The sequence below is a fragment of the Rhineura floridana genome, chromosome 7 (assembly GCF_030035675.1).
Source record: "Rhineura floridana isolate rRhiFlo1 chromosome 7, rRhiFlo1.hap2, whole genome shotgun sequence".
NCBI lineage: Eukaryota > Metazoa > Chordata > Lepidosauria > Squamata > Rhineuridae > Rhineura > Rhineura floridana.
The window spans coordinates 17,042,985-17,058,509 of NC_084486.1; the positions used below are offsets into that span (position 1 = coordinate 17,042,985).

Here is a 15,525-nt window from a genome sequence, read left to right on the forward strand (position 1 = left end):
CCATGTGTGAGGGCCTGGAACATGTTGATGTGAAAAATTCTGCTTAGTAGAGAGTCCAGCCCCATGATCCCCAGTGAGGAAAAATTCTCCCTGAATCATTTGTAGCCTTAAAAGTTGGGGCTACCCCAATTATGTTCCCAAGTGTACCTGTTTTACTTTTTTCCTGTGTAAGTGAATGGCTGCCATCAATGGCTGTCATATACTCCTATGGGGAAAAGCAAAGCACTGTACTTGTGAACACACTGTTGTGATCAGGGCAAAATCCGTCCTTACATCTGATAATTGGATTTCATCTGTGCTCATCTCACAGAGAGGTGTGTGTCTGTTCAAAGACCAGAGATGCATTGCATACCCCCTCTGCAAGGTGCAAGGCCCTCCCTCTGCACACACATCACTTGCCATGATGGGTCTCAGACTACTAGCATGAATAATAAGCATGTGATACTCAAATTTTCACTGATGTGATCTCACTTCATGTTTTCCAAGTTATTATTTTTCTCAGCAGAAGAACAGAAACATATCATGCAATGTTTGCAGTCAAATACCGTTTCTATCTTGAATATTTATTGCAAGTTGTTCCCAAATTAGCTATAGACCAACGACTATTAAGTGAGCAGCTGGAGCAAATCATTAAAAATCTGAGATGCATATTCATGGGACATTCTTATAATATACATCCAAGCCTAGCTCTGTGACTCGCTGCTCTTCAGAAGAGCAAAGGAGGCCATAAAATATGGAGACCTCCTAATCTGTCCTAAATGATGTGACTTGGTCAAGTTCATTCCCAGCGCAGTAGGAATTCATTCACATCTTTATCAAAGAACTTGCAGTTAGCAGTCCCTGTAAGAGTAGCCAATATATTTTCCTGTTATAATTATTCTGTACTTTTCTTTCCTGTGCCAGTAGTGCATTCTGGACCATTGCCCTAATTTCTGTCTACATTTTTATATGCAATTTTGCATAATTTATTGGCATTTATAGACTGTCTTTCTGCCAAGGCACCCAAGGTGTTTTACGATTTTAAAATAGTAAAACACGTAACTGGTATAAATTATAGAACAGTCCTCTCAGCAGTCCTGTATCCAGCCTTCCTTGTTAGGTGAGACAGCCACATTTCTAGGTGGGGCATTTGGGGGCAAGAGGTGCACAGTGCCAGCCAACCCCCCCTCATTGGTGCAGAGGATGTGAGAGCTAGGTCAGGGTAAGCGAAAGGCCCTGCCACTCCTTCTCCATCCAGAGAGTGTGTTGACTTACATGAATGAAGTGTAATCTGTTGCATTGTCTCACCTTTTTTTGAGAGAGCCGCAGGAATACCAGATTCAAAAGCTTGACTTTGACTATAGCTACAGCCCTCTTTCACCAGTGATCTGTCCCTATGTTCTGATTCTTCATGAACTGAAGTACTTTTGTAAAGACAATGAGCTCCTGAGCTTGGCTTTGATGCTGCATGAGGTATCTCAGTTTTAGATACCACCTGAAGGACAAACTTGTCCATACTACAAGTTTAGGGAAGGGGAGAGAGAAAATAAATACTACAGGGTGTGTTTGTTAACTCCTCCTTGAGAGTCCCTCCTTCTAGTCTTGCTCCTGGCCTTTAGAATTTCGTTCCTGTTGGACAATCAAGGGAAAACTTTTTAATTGGCTGCTACATAAAGGACGAACTAAGCAATTGGAAACTAATTGTGGAAAGCAATGGGTTTTTTTTTTTACTGGTTGCTGGGTTTATTTTTCTGTCCAGAAACCCTGAAAGGCCTCATGCTGAGCTGCACATATTGGGAAAATCAGAAATGAAGTCTGAGGTGTCCAGCCAGCTAGGTAACTGTAGCTTACATAGCAATGTTTCTATTCCTCTAGGGCTGTTTTTAGTAGTCAAGAAAAAAAATATAGCCACTATGACTGTGTGTATAATGAGTACCTTAAAAAACTAAAGGGTAGCCATTTTTTCAGATCACTTTAAGTTATCTATTTCACCCTTCAGTAATAAGCAATGCTGTTCTACTCATTATAATGACTGCATAATAAACAAACTCTTACTTTCTTCTGCAGGCAAACAAACATGCTTCTTTATGTAGACAGCATAACTGAAACTGAACAGCAGAGCAAAGGAAAGTCCAAGGACAGAGTCTAACTCTAGCCCATAATATGGACTAATATGTAACTCTTCAAGGGTCATGCTGCTATAATACAGGCTTTTTAAAAGGAACATTTATATAATTATAGGGTGATTGTGATCATGAAAAATCCATCCTCAGTCAGGGAAAGTCTTGACTTTGGGGGCTCTTCCAGACGAGGCTTTTGTTGTGCACTCGTCCTGCCTTATTCACTGAATTTTTCAGAGGGTCCTATTCTTAAATTGCTCCTGTTCTTAAAACAAGCTATCATTCCTTAAATGGAGATTGTCATTGTCTGTCATACCACAAATTATAAAGAAGACAATTTCCCAAAAAATCTTAGGGAGGAGAAGCACAGCTTGGGGGGGCAACCCCCCTCCCAGCTTCAGGCCTGCCTTTCAGGCTGTCCGATGGTCTCTTCAGGTGCTGATGGCAAAAAGAAAGCACAATTTTCAAGGGAGGATTGTGTTTTGGTTGGCTTATTTGTTTGTTTATTAGATTTGTATCCCACCCTTCCTCCCAGTAGCAGTCCAGGTATTTATTACATTTCTAACCTATCTTTCCTCCAAGGAGTTCAAGGTGGTGTACATGGGTCTCCTTTCCCCATTTTATCCTCACAACAACCCTGTGAGGTAGGTTGGGATATGTGAATTAGGTAGGTTTACATCAAACTGAAAATGAAACCCCCTCAAAACACACACATACACAGACACTTTTTCTTCAAGGATCAAAAAATGGCACAGTAAAGTTCATCCAATTTTCAAATACCAACAGCCTGGAGAGGAAGGCCAGGCTAGTGATAGCAACTTGTGTGTAGCAGAAATTTGAGCTCAAATACTAGTTCATCACTCTGTTCCCTGCACTGTAGTGGCAGTCAGTGTAAAGATCTAGGGGAGAGGTGGTTAACAATTCTCCTGTGTGTGTGAATCAGTCTGAATTACAACATCCCTCTAGATATGTGTTCTAACATTTCTATAGGGATGCTGTAGCAGTGGATGTTTGGCATCAGCTGGGCTTTAAATCAAATGACTTTTAGGAGATCTCTTCTAAATCTATGGTTCCATGAGTCGAAGATAGATATTTTAATAATTAAGCCACAAAGGAAGGATGTAACTCTCCCACACTCACTCACACATATCCACACATGCTTGCAAAGTTTTGTTTTAAAACTAGCATTACTATCCACTGTCTCACTCTAAACCCACAATTATATATAGATAAAAAAAATCTCTGTACTACCTCAGTTAAGGAATCCTTCCGGAAGAAAGCTTCTTTTAAGGAAGGCTTTTTTAAAAGTGAAACTGACCAGCTTTGCTTTCCTATGAATAAACATTCAAGGCTGTGCCTTTGCTTTAAGGTGAAACTGACCAGCCTGTGTCTTTGTTTTGCTGTCAATAAACTTTGCCTTTGCTTTAAGGTGAAGTGTCTATGCTTTGCTATGGATAAACTTTCAGACTGGTGCCTTTGCTTTGCTGGGGTGAAACTGACAAGCACGTGCATTTGCTTTGCATTAAAGAGCTCTCTTGCTTTCTCCCAGGGCTGGGGAGGGAAGGATCCAATACGATTCAGATGTTGATGATGAGGTGGAGGTAGGTAGATGCCAGGAAGGCACCCTTTAAAGCCCCTGTTGAAGCTGCCCCCACCATCTATGGGTGAGTGTAGGAATCCATTCCTATTCTTTCCAAGTTATTCCTACCTCTGGTACCAAAGTTTCTGTTAAAGAAGTACTATCCAGGAACACATCTATTCTGTTAACTGAGGTATTACTGTACAGAGAAAAAATAATAATGAAAGCTGGTAAGGTAAGGTGAGGATGTCATTACGGGTTAGTCAAGCAATATTGAATTTGACCCTTGGTATGCCATTTGCAGAATGTTACTCTTTTTTTACTACTGGATCCAGAAGGTCTTCCAGCTCCATCTTTATGTGTGGAAACTGGATGACTTTCAATGCTGCAGTGTTACTAACATGGTAGCTCTCTCAACCATATATGCTGGTACCCCCCAAAAAGTAAAGACACTCTGATGATTCTGTACTTGTTCATCCCTCCAGTACGTCGCTCAAAAGCTGCTGATGAAGAAAGGAGCCATAAAGCACGCTGGGCTCGGGATGAGTATCGGCGGCAATCTTTGCGGGCCATCCAGAAAGGAAAAGTGGCTGGTCTAAGTAACCTGTTCCAGATAGCTGATCTGAAAATTGAGCAAGAAGCAAAGCTGAACAATGCCTGTCACATTCCACCAGTGGCCATGACGGTACCAACCAGGTTTGTTTGTATTAATAAGGTGACCCAGGCCTGATTGGCATGTTCCGGCTCCCATATGGAGGCTGTTGCCAAGAATGCATTTTCCAATTTCACAGGGGAAGAGGCAGTAGGGGAAGCAAGATTTTCAACAAGATTACTCTTAAACATATTCAAAATTAAATTGCAAACAATCTAAAAAACATAAAGCATTTTAGGATTGCTCCTACTTTTTGCAGAGAGGTCACCATGTCACTCCATTGAAGCAGAATCAATCAATCAATCTTGGGGCAGCTTAAAGACTCACTAATGTATTATGGCATCAGTTTTTGTGGAATATCTTTAGACATCTCATAATGGTTATAACCATGTCATCAACAAACAGGTTTTTTTTTAAGCGGAGGGATCTGCTTAACAGTAAGGAGCTATAAATCCTGTATATTGTTTATACTGGTGCTCTAGCTAAGACCTTGTCATTTCTGCTTCCTACATTTCAGAGTCCAAGCAGAGAGACATTTCTTCCCTTAAGAAAGACCTCCGTGTCTTAAGGGGTTCTTAACCTGTGATCAGGAGGTCCATGAACTGGGCACAAAAACAATCAATTTCCAATGCAATAAAATAAATTGTACTTATTTTTTGGGGGGGGGGCATAGTTTTCATCAGATTCTCAAAGCGGTCCATGACCCCAACAAGATGAATAATCACTGGCTTCAACCATGAGCCAGAGTTCTTTGACCAAAGTTTTCTTCCTAGTAATGTGTAAAAAATGTGCATACTAGGGTATAGTGTACATAAAAAATATCTTGTTTATCTTTATGAAAATAACAAAAATGCATTACAGTAGGGAACGTTTCTTTGCAAAAATGTGTATGTTAGATAAAATTGCATACAATAGATATATGTTAGGAAAAATCCACATTAAAATGCTGATGAATTTTCATGACTTCTAAAAAAAATTACAAACTGATGTAGAAAGGTGGAGAACTGAACTTAAAACTGGAAAAATGAGAGAGAGAAACTCAGAATTGTCTGATTTGCCCATTCCTAGTAGCTTTATAGTGCCAGATGAAATATGATTGTCTGTAAGTATCTCCTGACCCTTGTCAAGTGCGATGCTGATGGTGCAGAAGAGCACAGCAGAGAGCAAATGAGCTGCCCCCTTCTTTGCCAACTAGCACAGTAGTACACCATGTAAGGTGCCTGGGTTTCATGGCCAGAGCCCCTGTCCTGAGGCCTCTTGCACGTTATATAGTTCAGTACTTTTGTTCCATTTTTTCTCTAAAACTCTGAAATCAAATAGTGTGCATGACTGGGAATGCAGCAGATAAAACAAATTAGAACTGAGATGTTGGTTGAGAATTTCCTTACAAAAATAATTTCAACTCTAGTTGAGAGTTTTCTTTGGGCAAAATTAAAGCGTTCTCTGATTGTATTTTTATCGATCCCTTGCCTGTCTGGTAAGTTCTGTGAATTTCCAGCAGTGTAAAACAATCTAACACAGCAGATGGAGTTAGGCAAAGTTTTATCAGTGGCTCCTCCTGGGTTTACATGGCACCATATGATATTATTAATTAGACTTGGTGTTAGGAACAAGCTAGTGCAAACCCAAACATGCTGTTAGTTTTTAAAATGTACAATTGCACATACAAAAAGTCCCACTAAGAGCAAGTCTCTTTGTGCTGATTTTTATTTTCATTTTTAATGCCAAGACTTTCAATTGTCAGTCTTTGCTCTTATGAAGTCTGGCAGCCCAGCAGGACAAAAGGCACCCTAGTCCCTTCCTGTTCGGCGTTTTGTGTTCTGCTTTGACAAGCATTCTCTTTGTCTTGCTGTGTTTTGAGACACAATCTTGCCTGTAATGGCTGCTGGCATTCCCAGCTTGATTAGGGAATCAAAAATGTAGCTTCTGAAAGGTAGTGAATTCTCTGTGTTTCGCTTGTAAGTTGCTTGTTGAAGCAATATTTTCATTATTTTTGTTACTCTAAGCACTTAAAATGAAGGAGGCTCCTCCGAAATAAAGTCACAAAAACATTAATAGAAGTAATAAATGTTAAGGACTGTTGAATATTATTCAGCTTCGAGTTCTAAGCCTTCTAAAGTGAAAGTGTTTAGTGTAGAATTCAGTATTAGATGTGAATGCTTTTGTAATTTTCAAGTGAGGAAAATTAAAAGGCTATGGCAATTATTCTGTATTTACCCAAAACTGTTTGTCCAGCCTTGAATCAGCCTTGCATTTAACAACTTGCTTGGTCGCCATAGGTGACAAGGAATTTTGTGCAGGTGACTGAGCAGGCTGGCAGAGGAGGTATGGACTGCTCTGTCTCTCCATGAGAATGCTTTGTTTCTGTACTGGCTTTGAAGGAATGGAAGCCTGCTCTCTAGAGCAGGGGTAGAGAACCAAACCCTGTGGGCAAAATGTGGCCCTCCAGGCCTCTCTATTTGGTCCTGACTCTCCCCAGACCTCCTCTCCGGCCACACCCCTCACCAGCCTTGTTTGGCTGGGATGTGGCTCTGAGGCTGAAAAGATTCCCTGCCTCTGCTCTAGAAGCATGGAAGTAGAGCAACTGTGCAAGCCATGTCTTCCCACGATAATGGTCCCTTTGACTTGTTAAAAAACCCCTTTTATTTGGTACAGTTTTATTTGGTACAGTTTTATTTGGTACAGTTTTGTTTCCACGCAACAATCTCTGCATGGCTTTAACTTTGTTCTTTTCATTTAATACAGTAAAGCTTGGGAACGGCCTCCAAGGCCTTTCTCCAAAGAAGTCATTGTTCAGTGGTTCAAAGAAGAGCAGATTCCACGCCGTGCTGGATTCGAGAGGAACACTAACACCGTGGCATCTTGGTTTCATGGTAAAGCGGAACTTTGTTTGCATTCTTAAGGCTGAAGTGCTTTTCCAGGAAGCTGGTGGCGGTGGCAGGTTCCTGGAGAGGTTTGTTTGTTTCCTAAAGGGAGCTAGAGCATATGAGATGTGCCTAGCCTGACCTCCAAAACAGAGGTATCTTTTTGTAAAGAAAATAGAAAGCAGATATGCCTCTCTCAAAGCAGCATTTCATCAACCTCATAGATATTTGTTAGCTGGTGTGGTGTAGTAGCCAAGGCCCAGGAATCACTGAGGTGATCAACCTGTGACTGAGCTGTGCCACTTCAGACTGTGCAGGCCCATATGACAGAATGTTGTTCTGTACTGCATATAGAAAACTAGCATGTTAGGAAGAAAGCTAGGCTGAATCCCAGGGCTGGCACCAGAGGGCGGCCGGATTGGGCACTGGCTGAGAGGCCCTGAAGCCCAGATGGGCCCCTGAAGGCTCCCTCCTTAAGGTGGGAAGGTAGAATTCCCATTCTGTGATCCACAGCAGTGTTGGCTCCCGACCCTGCCGTGGATTGTGGAGAGAGAGCTGCCAGGTGCACAAACTCCAATACAGTCAGTGCGGGATTCAATGAGCCTATATGCACACCCCACCGACCTCTCCCTTCCCTGTGAATGGTGTGCCCTCTGTGCATGCATGCCTGCCATCAACCAAGATGGCGGTAGAGGCCCCCGTTGCCATCTTGGTTGACAGCAGGCATGAGTACTCAGTGCACAAGTCATTCACAGAGATGGGAGAAGTAGGAGGGACGCACAAGTGGGTTGATTAGCCCTGTGCCTTCTGTATGGGGGAGGGCTTGGGCTACAAGGTTGTGGGCTTGGGGCAGTCTGGTGCTCAAGGGCTCAGTCATGCCCGGTGCCGGCCCTGCTGAATCCCTTCTCCCTGACATTTAGTGCAGTGTTAGTTTGTATATAGGAGACTTCACTCATGTGAATGCTCTTAGGGGGTACAGCCCAGATGTAGGTTTGCCACCCCAGTGAGCACTAGGCTGATATTTGCGCTGGAAGCTGACAAGTCACTGTTTTAATCTCACTGTAGCTCTCAGTTCACTAGGTGATCTCAGGCAATCCACTTTCTCTGCCATTGTCTCGGCCCTCTGGTTTGCTAATGATAATGTGAATGATAATACAGGCCTGCCTTACAAGGTTGTTGATATTACTAAGACAGTAGGTGTTAAATGCACTGAATATTCACAGAGTGCTAAGAATCATTGTTATTGTTATATAACTGTTCCATTGTTTTTATTTCTCCCTCATAGCTCATAGTGTTGTGGCTCTTGGATTTGTGAATGTATTTGTTGCCTTCAGTATCATTTCATGGGGTAGGGTGGGGAGGAGTCAGTCTCACTTCATTGTCTTGATTGTTTACTGCATTGGTTCCAGTGGCAATGCTTCCTACAAACGAACCATTCCAGTCATTGACAAACTGTTCAACGGTTCAGACAAACTGAACTGGAAATAAACTGTATATTTGAGAATTTTTTTTTTTTATTAATGAATGAAAAATATTTTCAGAATTGATTCTGATTCTAAATTTTTTTGCCTAAAATGACTAGTTTTATTTAGAACTGTGTCAAATGTTTACTGACTTCACTTTTCAAGTGGTATCAAACTATTCTGATGTGATAGAAATATTCTTAAAGAAAAGAATAGATTGTGCAAATGGTCGGTTTTTTTCCCTGTCCTTTTCAATGATAGTTTTGCTACCTGGCTGCTGCTGCTCCTGCTTTAATCACATCCCTCCCCCGGCACCCCACCCCATCCTAGTCAGGGCCAGCCCTAACATTAGGCAGTGAGGCAACCGCCCCAGGTGGCAGATCCTGGGGGGCAGCAGCAGCCCCTAGCTGTTCCTCATGAACCCTCTTGCCATTCCCCCCTGTTGCCACGCAGTCTGTCCTCTGTTCACTATTCTGGTCTGCTGCCTCAGGTGTGGATGGAGGATGCTATCCTGTCACCAGTGTTGAAGTAAAGATTCAACTGCCAGTCTGCTGACTCTTCCTTCTCTGGATTAGTCACATGAATAATCCCATCCAACCAAGGATCACACTGTGAACAGGACAATATTTCAACTCTGTCTAGCCAGTCAGATTTGCCTATTGGATGGTGTCATGGATAGCAAGTCATTGTATTGCTAATGGAATACAATAGTATATAATACGATATATAATACAGAGCTTGGAAAAGTTACTTTTTTAAACTACAACTCCCATCAGCCCCAGCCAGCATGGCCACTGGATTGGGCTGATGGGAGTTGTAGTTCAAAAAAGTAACTTTTCCAAGCTCTGATATAATATACCATGGAAACGTGAGGATATAAATAAGCTTTTCACAAAGACCTGCAGAACTGCCAGAAAAGGGAGGCATTCTTTAGCACTGCCAAAAATGTTCTGCAAAATAAAAATAAAAATACAAGTAGTTTCAAGTTTGCTGTAATTTAAAAAGATCTAAGGACAGATCTGTTCAGGTTGTGTAGGAGCAGGCCTGCTTTTAACCTAGTGGCACACAGGCAGAAAGCACTGACATCAAGACCTGGGTGAAATCCCCTTGTTCGTGAAACTGGTGAGTGGTCCTCTGTTTATGATAAGACTTGTAGAGAGTAGTTGACTTAAACTAGCAGCTGCTTCTGGTGGCCACTTGAGCTGTTCATACAACATTTTTGTCTCTGTCTCAGCAAAACATGAAGCCTGAATATGGCCTCCAGTGGGCCATGGCTGAAATTAAGCACTCAAGCTGGGAGTTTATGCTGATGGGAAATGTGTGGGCAAATAGTGCTTTTAGACTCTCTCTCTAGCTTTTTCCCCTTACAGAAAAGCAAGATCTAAGTATATATAATCATGGATGAGCAATTAAATCACTAGGATTTTGGATGGATTAGGAATAAAGGTAAACTCAGTTACAATCTGCTCATACTCACATGGAAAGTTGTCAGTGAGGTGTGCTGCACACAATTAATGACTTTTACTATAATTAAGAAACCCAACTGTTAGCTTTATCCCAATCAGGGAGCTTAAACTGAAGATGTCTGAGGGGTTGGCTGCATTGTGTCAGCCCTCTCTGGGCACTGGCCACTCTGGCTAGGGCTGATGGGAAGTGGAGTCCAACAACAACTGGAGGGCCACAAGTTCCCCATCCCTGCCCAATTAGTGTTGGGCTCGTGCATCTCCTGCTGCCCTATCCCTTTATGTGCCGTGACCCAGGACTTCTGATTCTTGTTTAGTGGCAAAGCTCTGTTCACTGTGGACAAACTGTGGCTTGCACTTGCCTGTAAACCATGATTACAAGTGAAAAGAGATTAATGCAGGGTTAATAGGAATCAGTAGGATTCTTCCTGTTGAAGAGAAGGGTCGTAGCTCTGGGGTAGAGGATCTGCTTTGCATGCAGAAGGTCACAGGTTCAATCCCCAGCAGAAAAATCTTGTCTGAAATCTGAAAGAAAATCCTGTCTGAAATCCTGGCGAGCCCCTGCCAGTCAGTGTAGACAATACTGAGCTGGATGGACCAATGGTCTGACAGCTTCCTATGCTCAAGACTTTGAGGGGCTTTGAATGGAGAATGACTGAACTGGCGAACCACAGGAAATACTTGAATCATAAACCCATTTGTGTAGTGTCACGAACGATATCAGAAAATAAAATAAATGGGAGTTCACCTGTATGTACTTAGAAAGTGTTTGTGAGTGCCAACCATAAGAAGTCAAGAAAAAAGAAAAATGGAGGAAGACTGAGTGTTGACAAGATGTCATCTGAAAGTCCACAGGGGCATTCCTTTCTGTGCCATCTGAATTGAACCCAGTCACTACACAGAGTGGTTAGTGTAGATAAAAGGGCTACACTGATATGACAAAATAAGTACAGGCAGAGCTATCTTCTTAAAATTGAAATATTTGGTGAGGTTAGCTAAAAACACCCACCTAAAAACAGGTTTAACCTCGGGGGTGTGTTTGTTTGGCACATGTATTTCACTCTCTCTCCCCAAAAGCCCTATTGAAATGTAGAGGCCCTACTTACTTAAATAGGTTTGTACAGATGTTCATGGTGGATTGTACCTTAAATGCCGAGTGTAAGGAGTAGGATACCGGAGTTGTCAGACTGGTCACTGTTGTGTCACATTTAGAGTACTGGTGTCATGAATACAGTGCTGGAACAAAGACACCTGAATTCAAACCCTGGTCATTAAGCTCATGAAGAGTGACCATGACTCAGTCAGTTCTTTTTAACCTAACTACACCTCCCTCACAGGGTTGTTGTGAGGATAAAATGGGATAACCCATGTGTGCTGCTTTTTTTCTTGGAGAAATGTTGCATCATTATGAAGCTGAATCAGAACAAGTATGCCTCTGACTACCAATTGCTGGGTATCAACTGGTTCTGTCGCCTTCAGGTCCTGCTTACTGGCTTCTCATAGGCATAGACATGTGGTTGGCCATTGTGAGAATAGGATGGTGGACTAGATGGGTCTTTGGCCTGATCCAGATGGGCTCTTCTTATGTCCTAAGAAAGAAAGAAAAGAGGGAGGGAGAGAGAGTGAGAGAGAGAGAGAGAAAACCCAGCAGAAGCAGGGAATGCATTTGCTGCCACGGTATATGGGATGAACACTTCGCTCCTATTCACAACCTCCCACCACGCCCACTACCACCACCACACCACCGAAAGGTGTTTGTTTGCAGCCTGGGAACAGGGTCAACAGTTGAATGGGTCATTTCTTCTCAGCTCTGGTCCTATTTATTGTGGAGCTGATCTGAAGGTTTTTGCCAGAAACCTTTCGGACAACATTCAGTGATTTGGATGGGGGAGAAAAGAGAGGGGGAAAAAAAATAAGGGAACCTTTGGAGGGCAAGAGAAAATGAGCACAGAGGGCTTACTGGAAAAGTTGTGATGGCTGTTTCTTTTTCTTTTCTTGCTTTTGTTTTTTTGGCTGCTTCAAGTGGCACCCAGCTGCTGCAATCTGTGGCCAGGCAGCCCACCACATTCCCCACAGATGCCATGCGATGCTATGTCATGGCATAGTGCCTTTCTGACTGAGGGATTTGGGAAATCTGATTGGCTGTGTTATGTAATTTTGTTCATCAGCATCCAAGAGGCAGCACTACAACACTGTTGACAAATAGCTTTGGTTGTCTCAGTCAATTGGATCAAACATCTGTGTGGGAAAAGAGGCTGAGAACTTGATGGTAAGGGAAAAGAAGAAAGAATCTGGCGTTAACAGCAGCATAACTGAAACAATACAAATGTGTTTTCAATGAAGAAAAAGTGAGGCACTTTTTGACACTTAAGTAAATGTAAGTGAAATGAAGTAAGCAGTTTCAACTACACCGTAGCTGCAATACTCAGAGGTGAATGAGCAGACAAAAATAAGGAAGCGTTTGGTTGAAGGTTACAGGACCCATTTGCTATCAGTACTTCTGTGGTTGTAGAATACTTCCAACAGTGTTTGGTGGTGTACAAGACTGTATGTAGATGATCATGGCCATTTTTCAAGGTCAGTCAGTCGTCAGTAGTACCAGAAAAAGAGCTGATTACCTTGTCGACTCCAATTCACCTCCCCTGGGAAGCCACTGCAGTAGTTATTTCCTTCTTCTGTTCTCACAAATAATTTGATCCTTCGTACAAGATGTCACCTTACTTGAGTTTTTAATAACTGTTGAAAAGTCTGTCCATCTTTTAGAAGGCCTTGTGATTGTTGTTTTAGTCCATTGTAGTTGGGAAGTGTCTGCACCAAGAAGCTATTAGCAAACATGATAAATGTTTCAGAGCCACAGCCTCCTGGAGGAAGAAAGGAGAGTATCCAAGTGAGGTAATGTGAACTGGGCCACACGGCAACAAGAAAGGAAGCAAAAAAGGCCAGCACTCCTACTGTTCTGAAACCAGAGAGCGGGTGGGGTGGGGGGCTGAATAATTCATGCCGACGGTCTAATTGCTAATGTGAAAATAGGCTTTGCTAACCCTCCACAATGCACCGAACATCTTTGCTTTGTGTTTAATTGGGAATCAAGGGCATATACACCAAGGCGGTAGATGATGGATGGAAAAACACTGTTTTATTGGGCAGCTGTTACTGATTCAAAAGAGGGGAAAACGTGATTTCATAGTTTGTTAGCACAGATGTGGAGAGAGGCTTGCTTTCTGAAGTATGATGAAGGTTTTAGAAATAGAAGCAGACCCCTGTACCTTGGATACAAGTTGCCCAAGGCATGACAATGTTCAGTTTAATGTAAAAATTTAATCTAATATTGAGGCTTAAGCAATGCAAGGCTATCCTTGTGATTAATTAAGGTTGTGCACCAGTGCTGGGGCATGTGGATTTGCAGATGTTTTGACTTGTTATTCCCATGTTGTTCTTGTCTGGCTATTGGAGAATCCTAGCAACAGCTAATTAATGTGACCAAGAGCCTCTCTCTGTGTACAGAAATGGAGGGGAGCAATAGCCAGTTATAGAATACATTATAAAGTTCATTTGTTGCGGCCTAGTAAAGGGCAAAAAAACACCTGATACTTCTGAATGTGATGAGTTGTGCATGATGATAAACAGAGCTTGGAAAAGTTACTTTTTTAAACTACAACTCCCATCAGCCCCAGCCAGCATGGCCACTGGATTGGGCTGATGGGAGATGTAGTTCAAAAAAAGTAACTCTTCCAAGCTCTGATAATAAAACTAAGACCAGGTCAAACTGTCCCCTCCCCTTTTACAGGACCATTCATTTTCCTCAAAAATATAGGAACGTAGGAAGCTGCTTTATACAGAGTCAGACACATTGGTCAGTCTAGCCCAGTATTGTCTACACTGACTGGTAGCAGCTCTACAGGGTCTCCCAACTCTATCTGGATATGCTGTAGATTAAACTGGGACCTTCTGCATGCAAGGCAGATGCTGTACCACTGGGCTACAGCCCTTCCTCCCAAAGGACGTGTGTGGAATATTGGTGACTTTCAAGTGGTGGGCAAATTTTGGTTGGGAGAAGGGCTTACCTTTCAAGGTGAGGTGACTGAGTTGTTAAAAAAAAAAGCAATCCAAAAGTGGCACAAACACCTGAACTTGCTGGCACCATCATCTGAATTACACCAACTCCGACCCTGACATGCATCTGTACATCCAAGTGATACTGACATGATTAAAGATGGGACTGATAGTGAGTAGAGGGACACACATACAGAGCTCTGCTTACCTCTCCTGCCAAGCCACCCCACTAGTCAGAGGGGGCAACCATGTAGTCCTTCTGACAGTGGCTTGGCAGTAGCTCTGAGCAGAGTTCTGGGCTAAGTTGTTCACCTTTAATTATTCTGCCCCCCACCCAACATACATATGTATTGCTGTCATAATTGAGGAAGGTGATGCTGGTGAGTTAGGGGGTATAGGCTCAGAGCTTCACTCAGTGATGCCTGCTGAGTTTCCCCCACCATCTCTCCCATCTGCCATTGGCCTGCAGGAACAGTGGCAAATGTGGCAGCAGTGGCTATCACAACCACCAAACAGTAGGAGTGGCAGCAGCCATGGGCCTTGTTGAGGCCCCAACTTGGGCATGCTGATATTGGGTCTGCATGTGTGGGAGGAACATAATGAGTAAACAAGAGTGAGACAGTATTCACTAATAGGCAAAAAACCTTGCGGTTTAAGAATGTACTGATAGCCCACAGATATTTCTATCAAACTTTAAAAAGAAGGGAAATTGGGCAGGTATAGTGAATGCACCAGGGGAGCAGTAGACCGTATCTCCTCTCTGAGATATTGTACTGCCCTACAAATTTGTCAAAATGCAAACACAATTTGGTAACATGTGCCTCTGAAGCTGACGACAGGAAACATGGAGGGGAGGAGGAGGAGGAGAAGGAGGAGAGAAAGGGCAGAGGGGAGTAGAGGGATGGGAGCAGGCAGGAGGGGAAGGGGAGGAGAAGGACAGGTTTGATCATTCGCATGTTTATTGAGTTCAGTGGGATTTACTCCCTTGCAGTTGTGCTTAGGATAAGTAAAACTGACAGGGAGGGGAAGGAGGGCTGGAGTGGACAGGGGAGGAGGAAGAAGAGGGGAGGGAAGGAGGAAGGGAGAGGAGAGGGGAAGGAGAGGAAAGGTAACTCTGATCATTTGCATGTTTATTGAGTTCAATGGGATTTACTCCTATGCAATCATGGTTAGGATAGGTAAAACTGACCATGGGGGAGGAGGAGGGGGAGGGCAAAGGGGAAGGAGTAGATTGGAGGGGGGAAAGGAAGGGGGAGGGGAGGGCAGGTTTGATCATTTGCTTGCTTATAGAGTTCAATGGTATTACTCCCGTGCAATCATGCTTAAGATAGGTAAAACTGACCTTGGGGCGG

At 43.0% G+C, this 15,525-nt stretch overlaps 1 protein-coding gene across 4 annotated transcripts in view; it reads left to right on the plus strand.

Annotated features, from left to right (window-relative positions):
- The window catches only part of SH2D4B (SH2 domain containing 4B), a 190,910-nt gene that overhangs the window by 110,542 nt on the left and 64,843 nt on the right, over positions 1-15,525 (plus strand). For all 4 annotated transcript variants that reach the window (XM_061634986.1, XM_061634985.1, XM_061634987.1 and 1 more), the window contains 2 exons: positions 4,164-4,374; positions 7,076-7,203. In XM_061634986.1, coding sequence (XP_061490970.1) covers positions 4,164-4,374; positions 7,076-7,203 — 339 coding nt within the window. The remainder of the gene's footprint in view (positions 1-4,163; positions 4,375-7,075; positions 7,204-15,525) is intronic.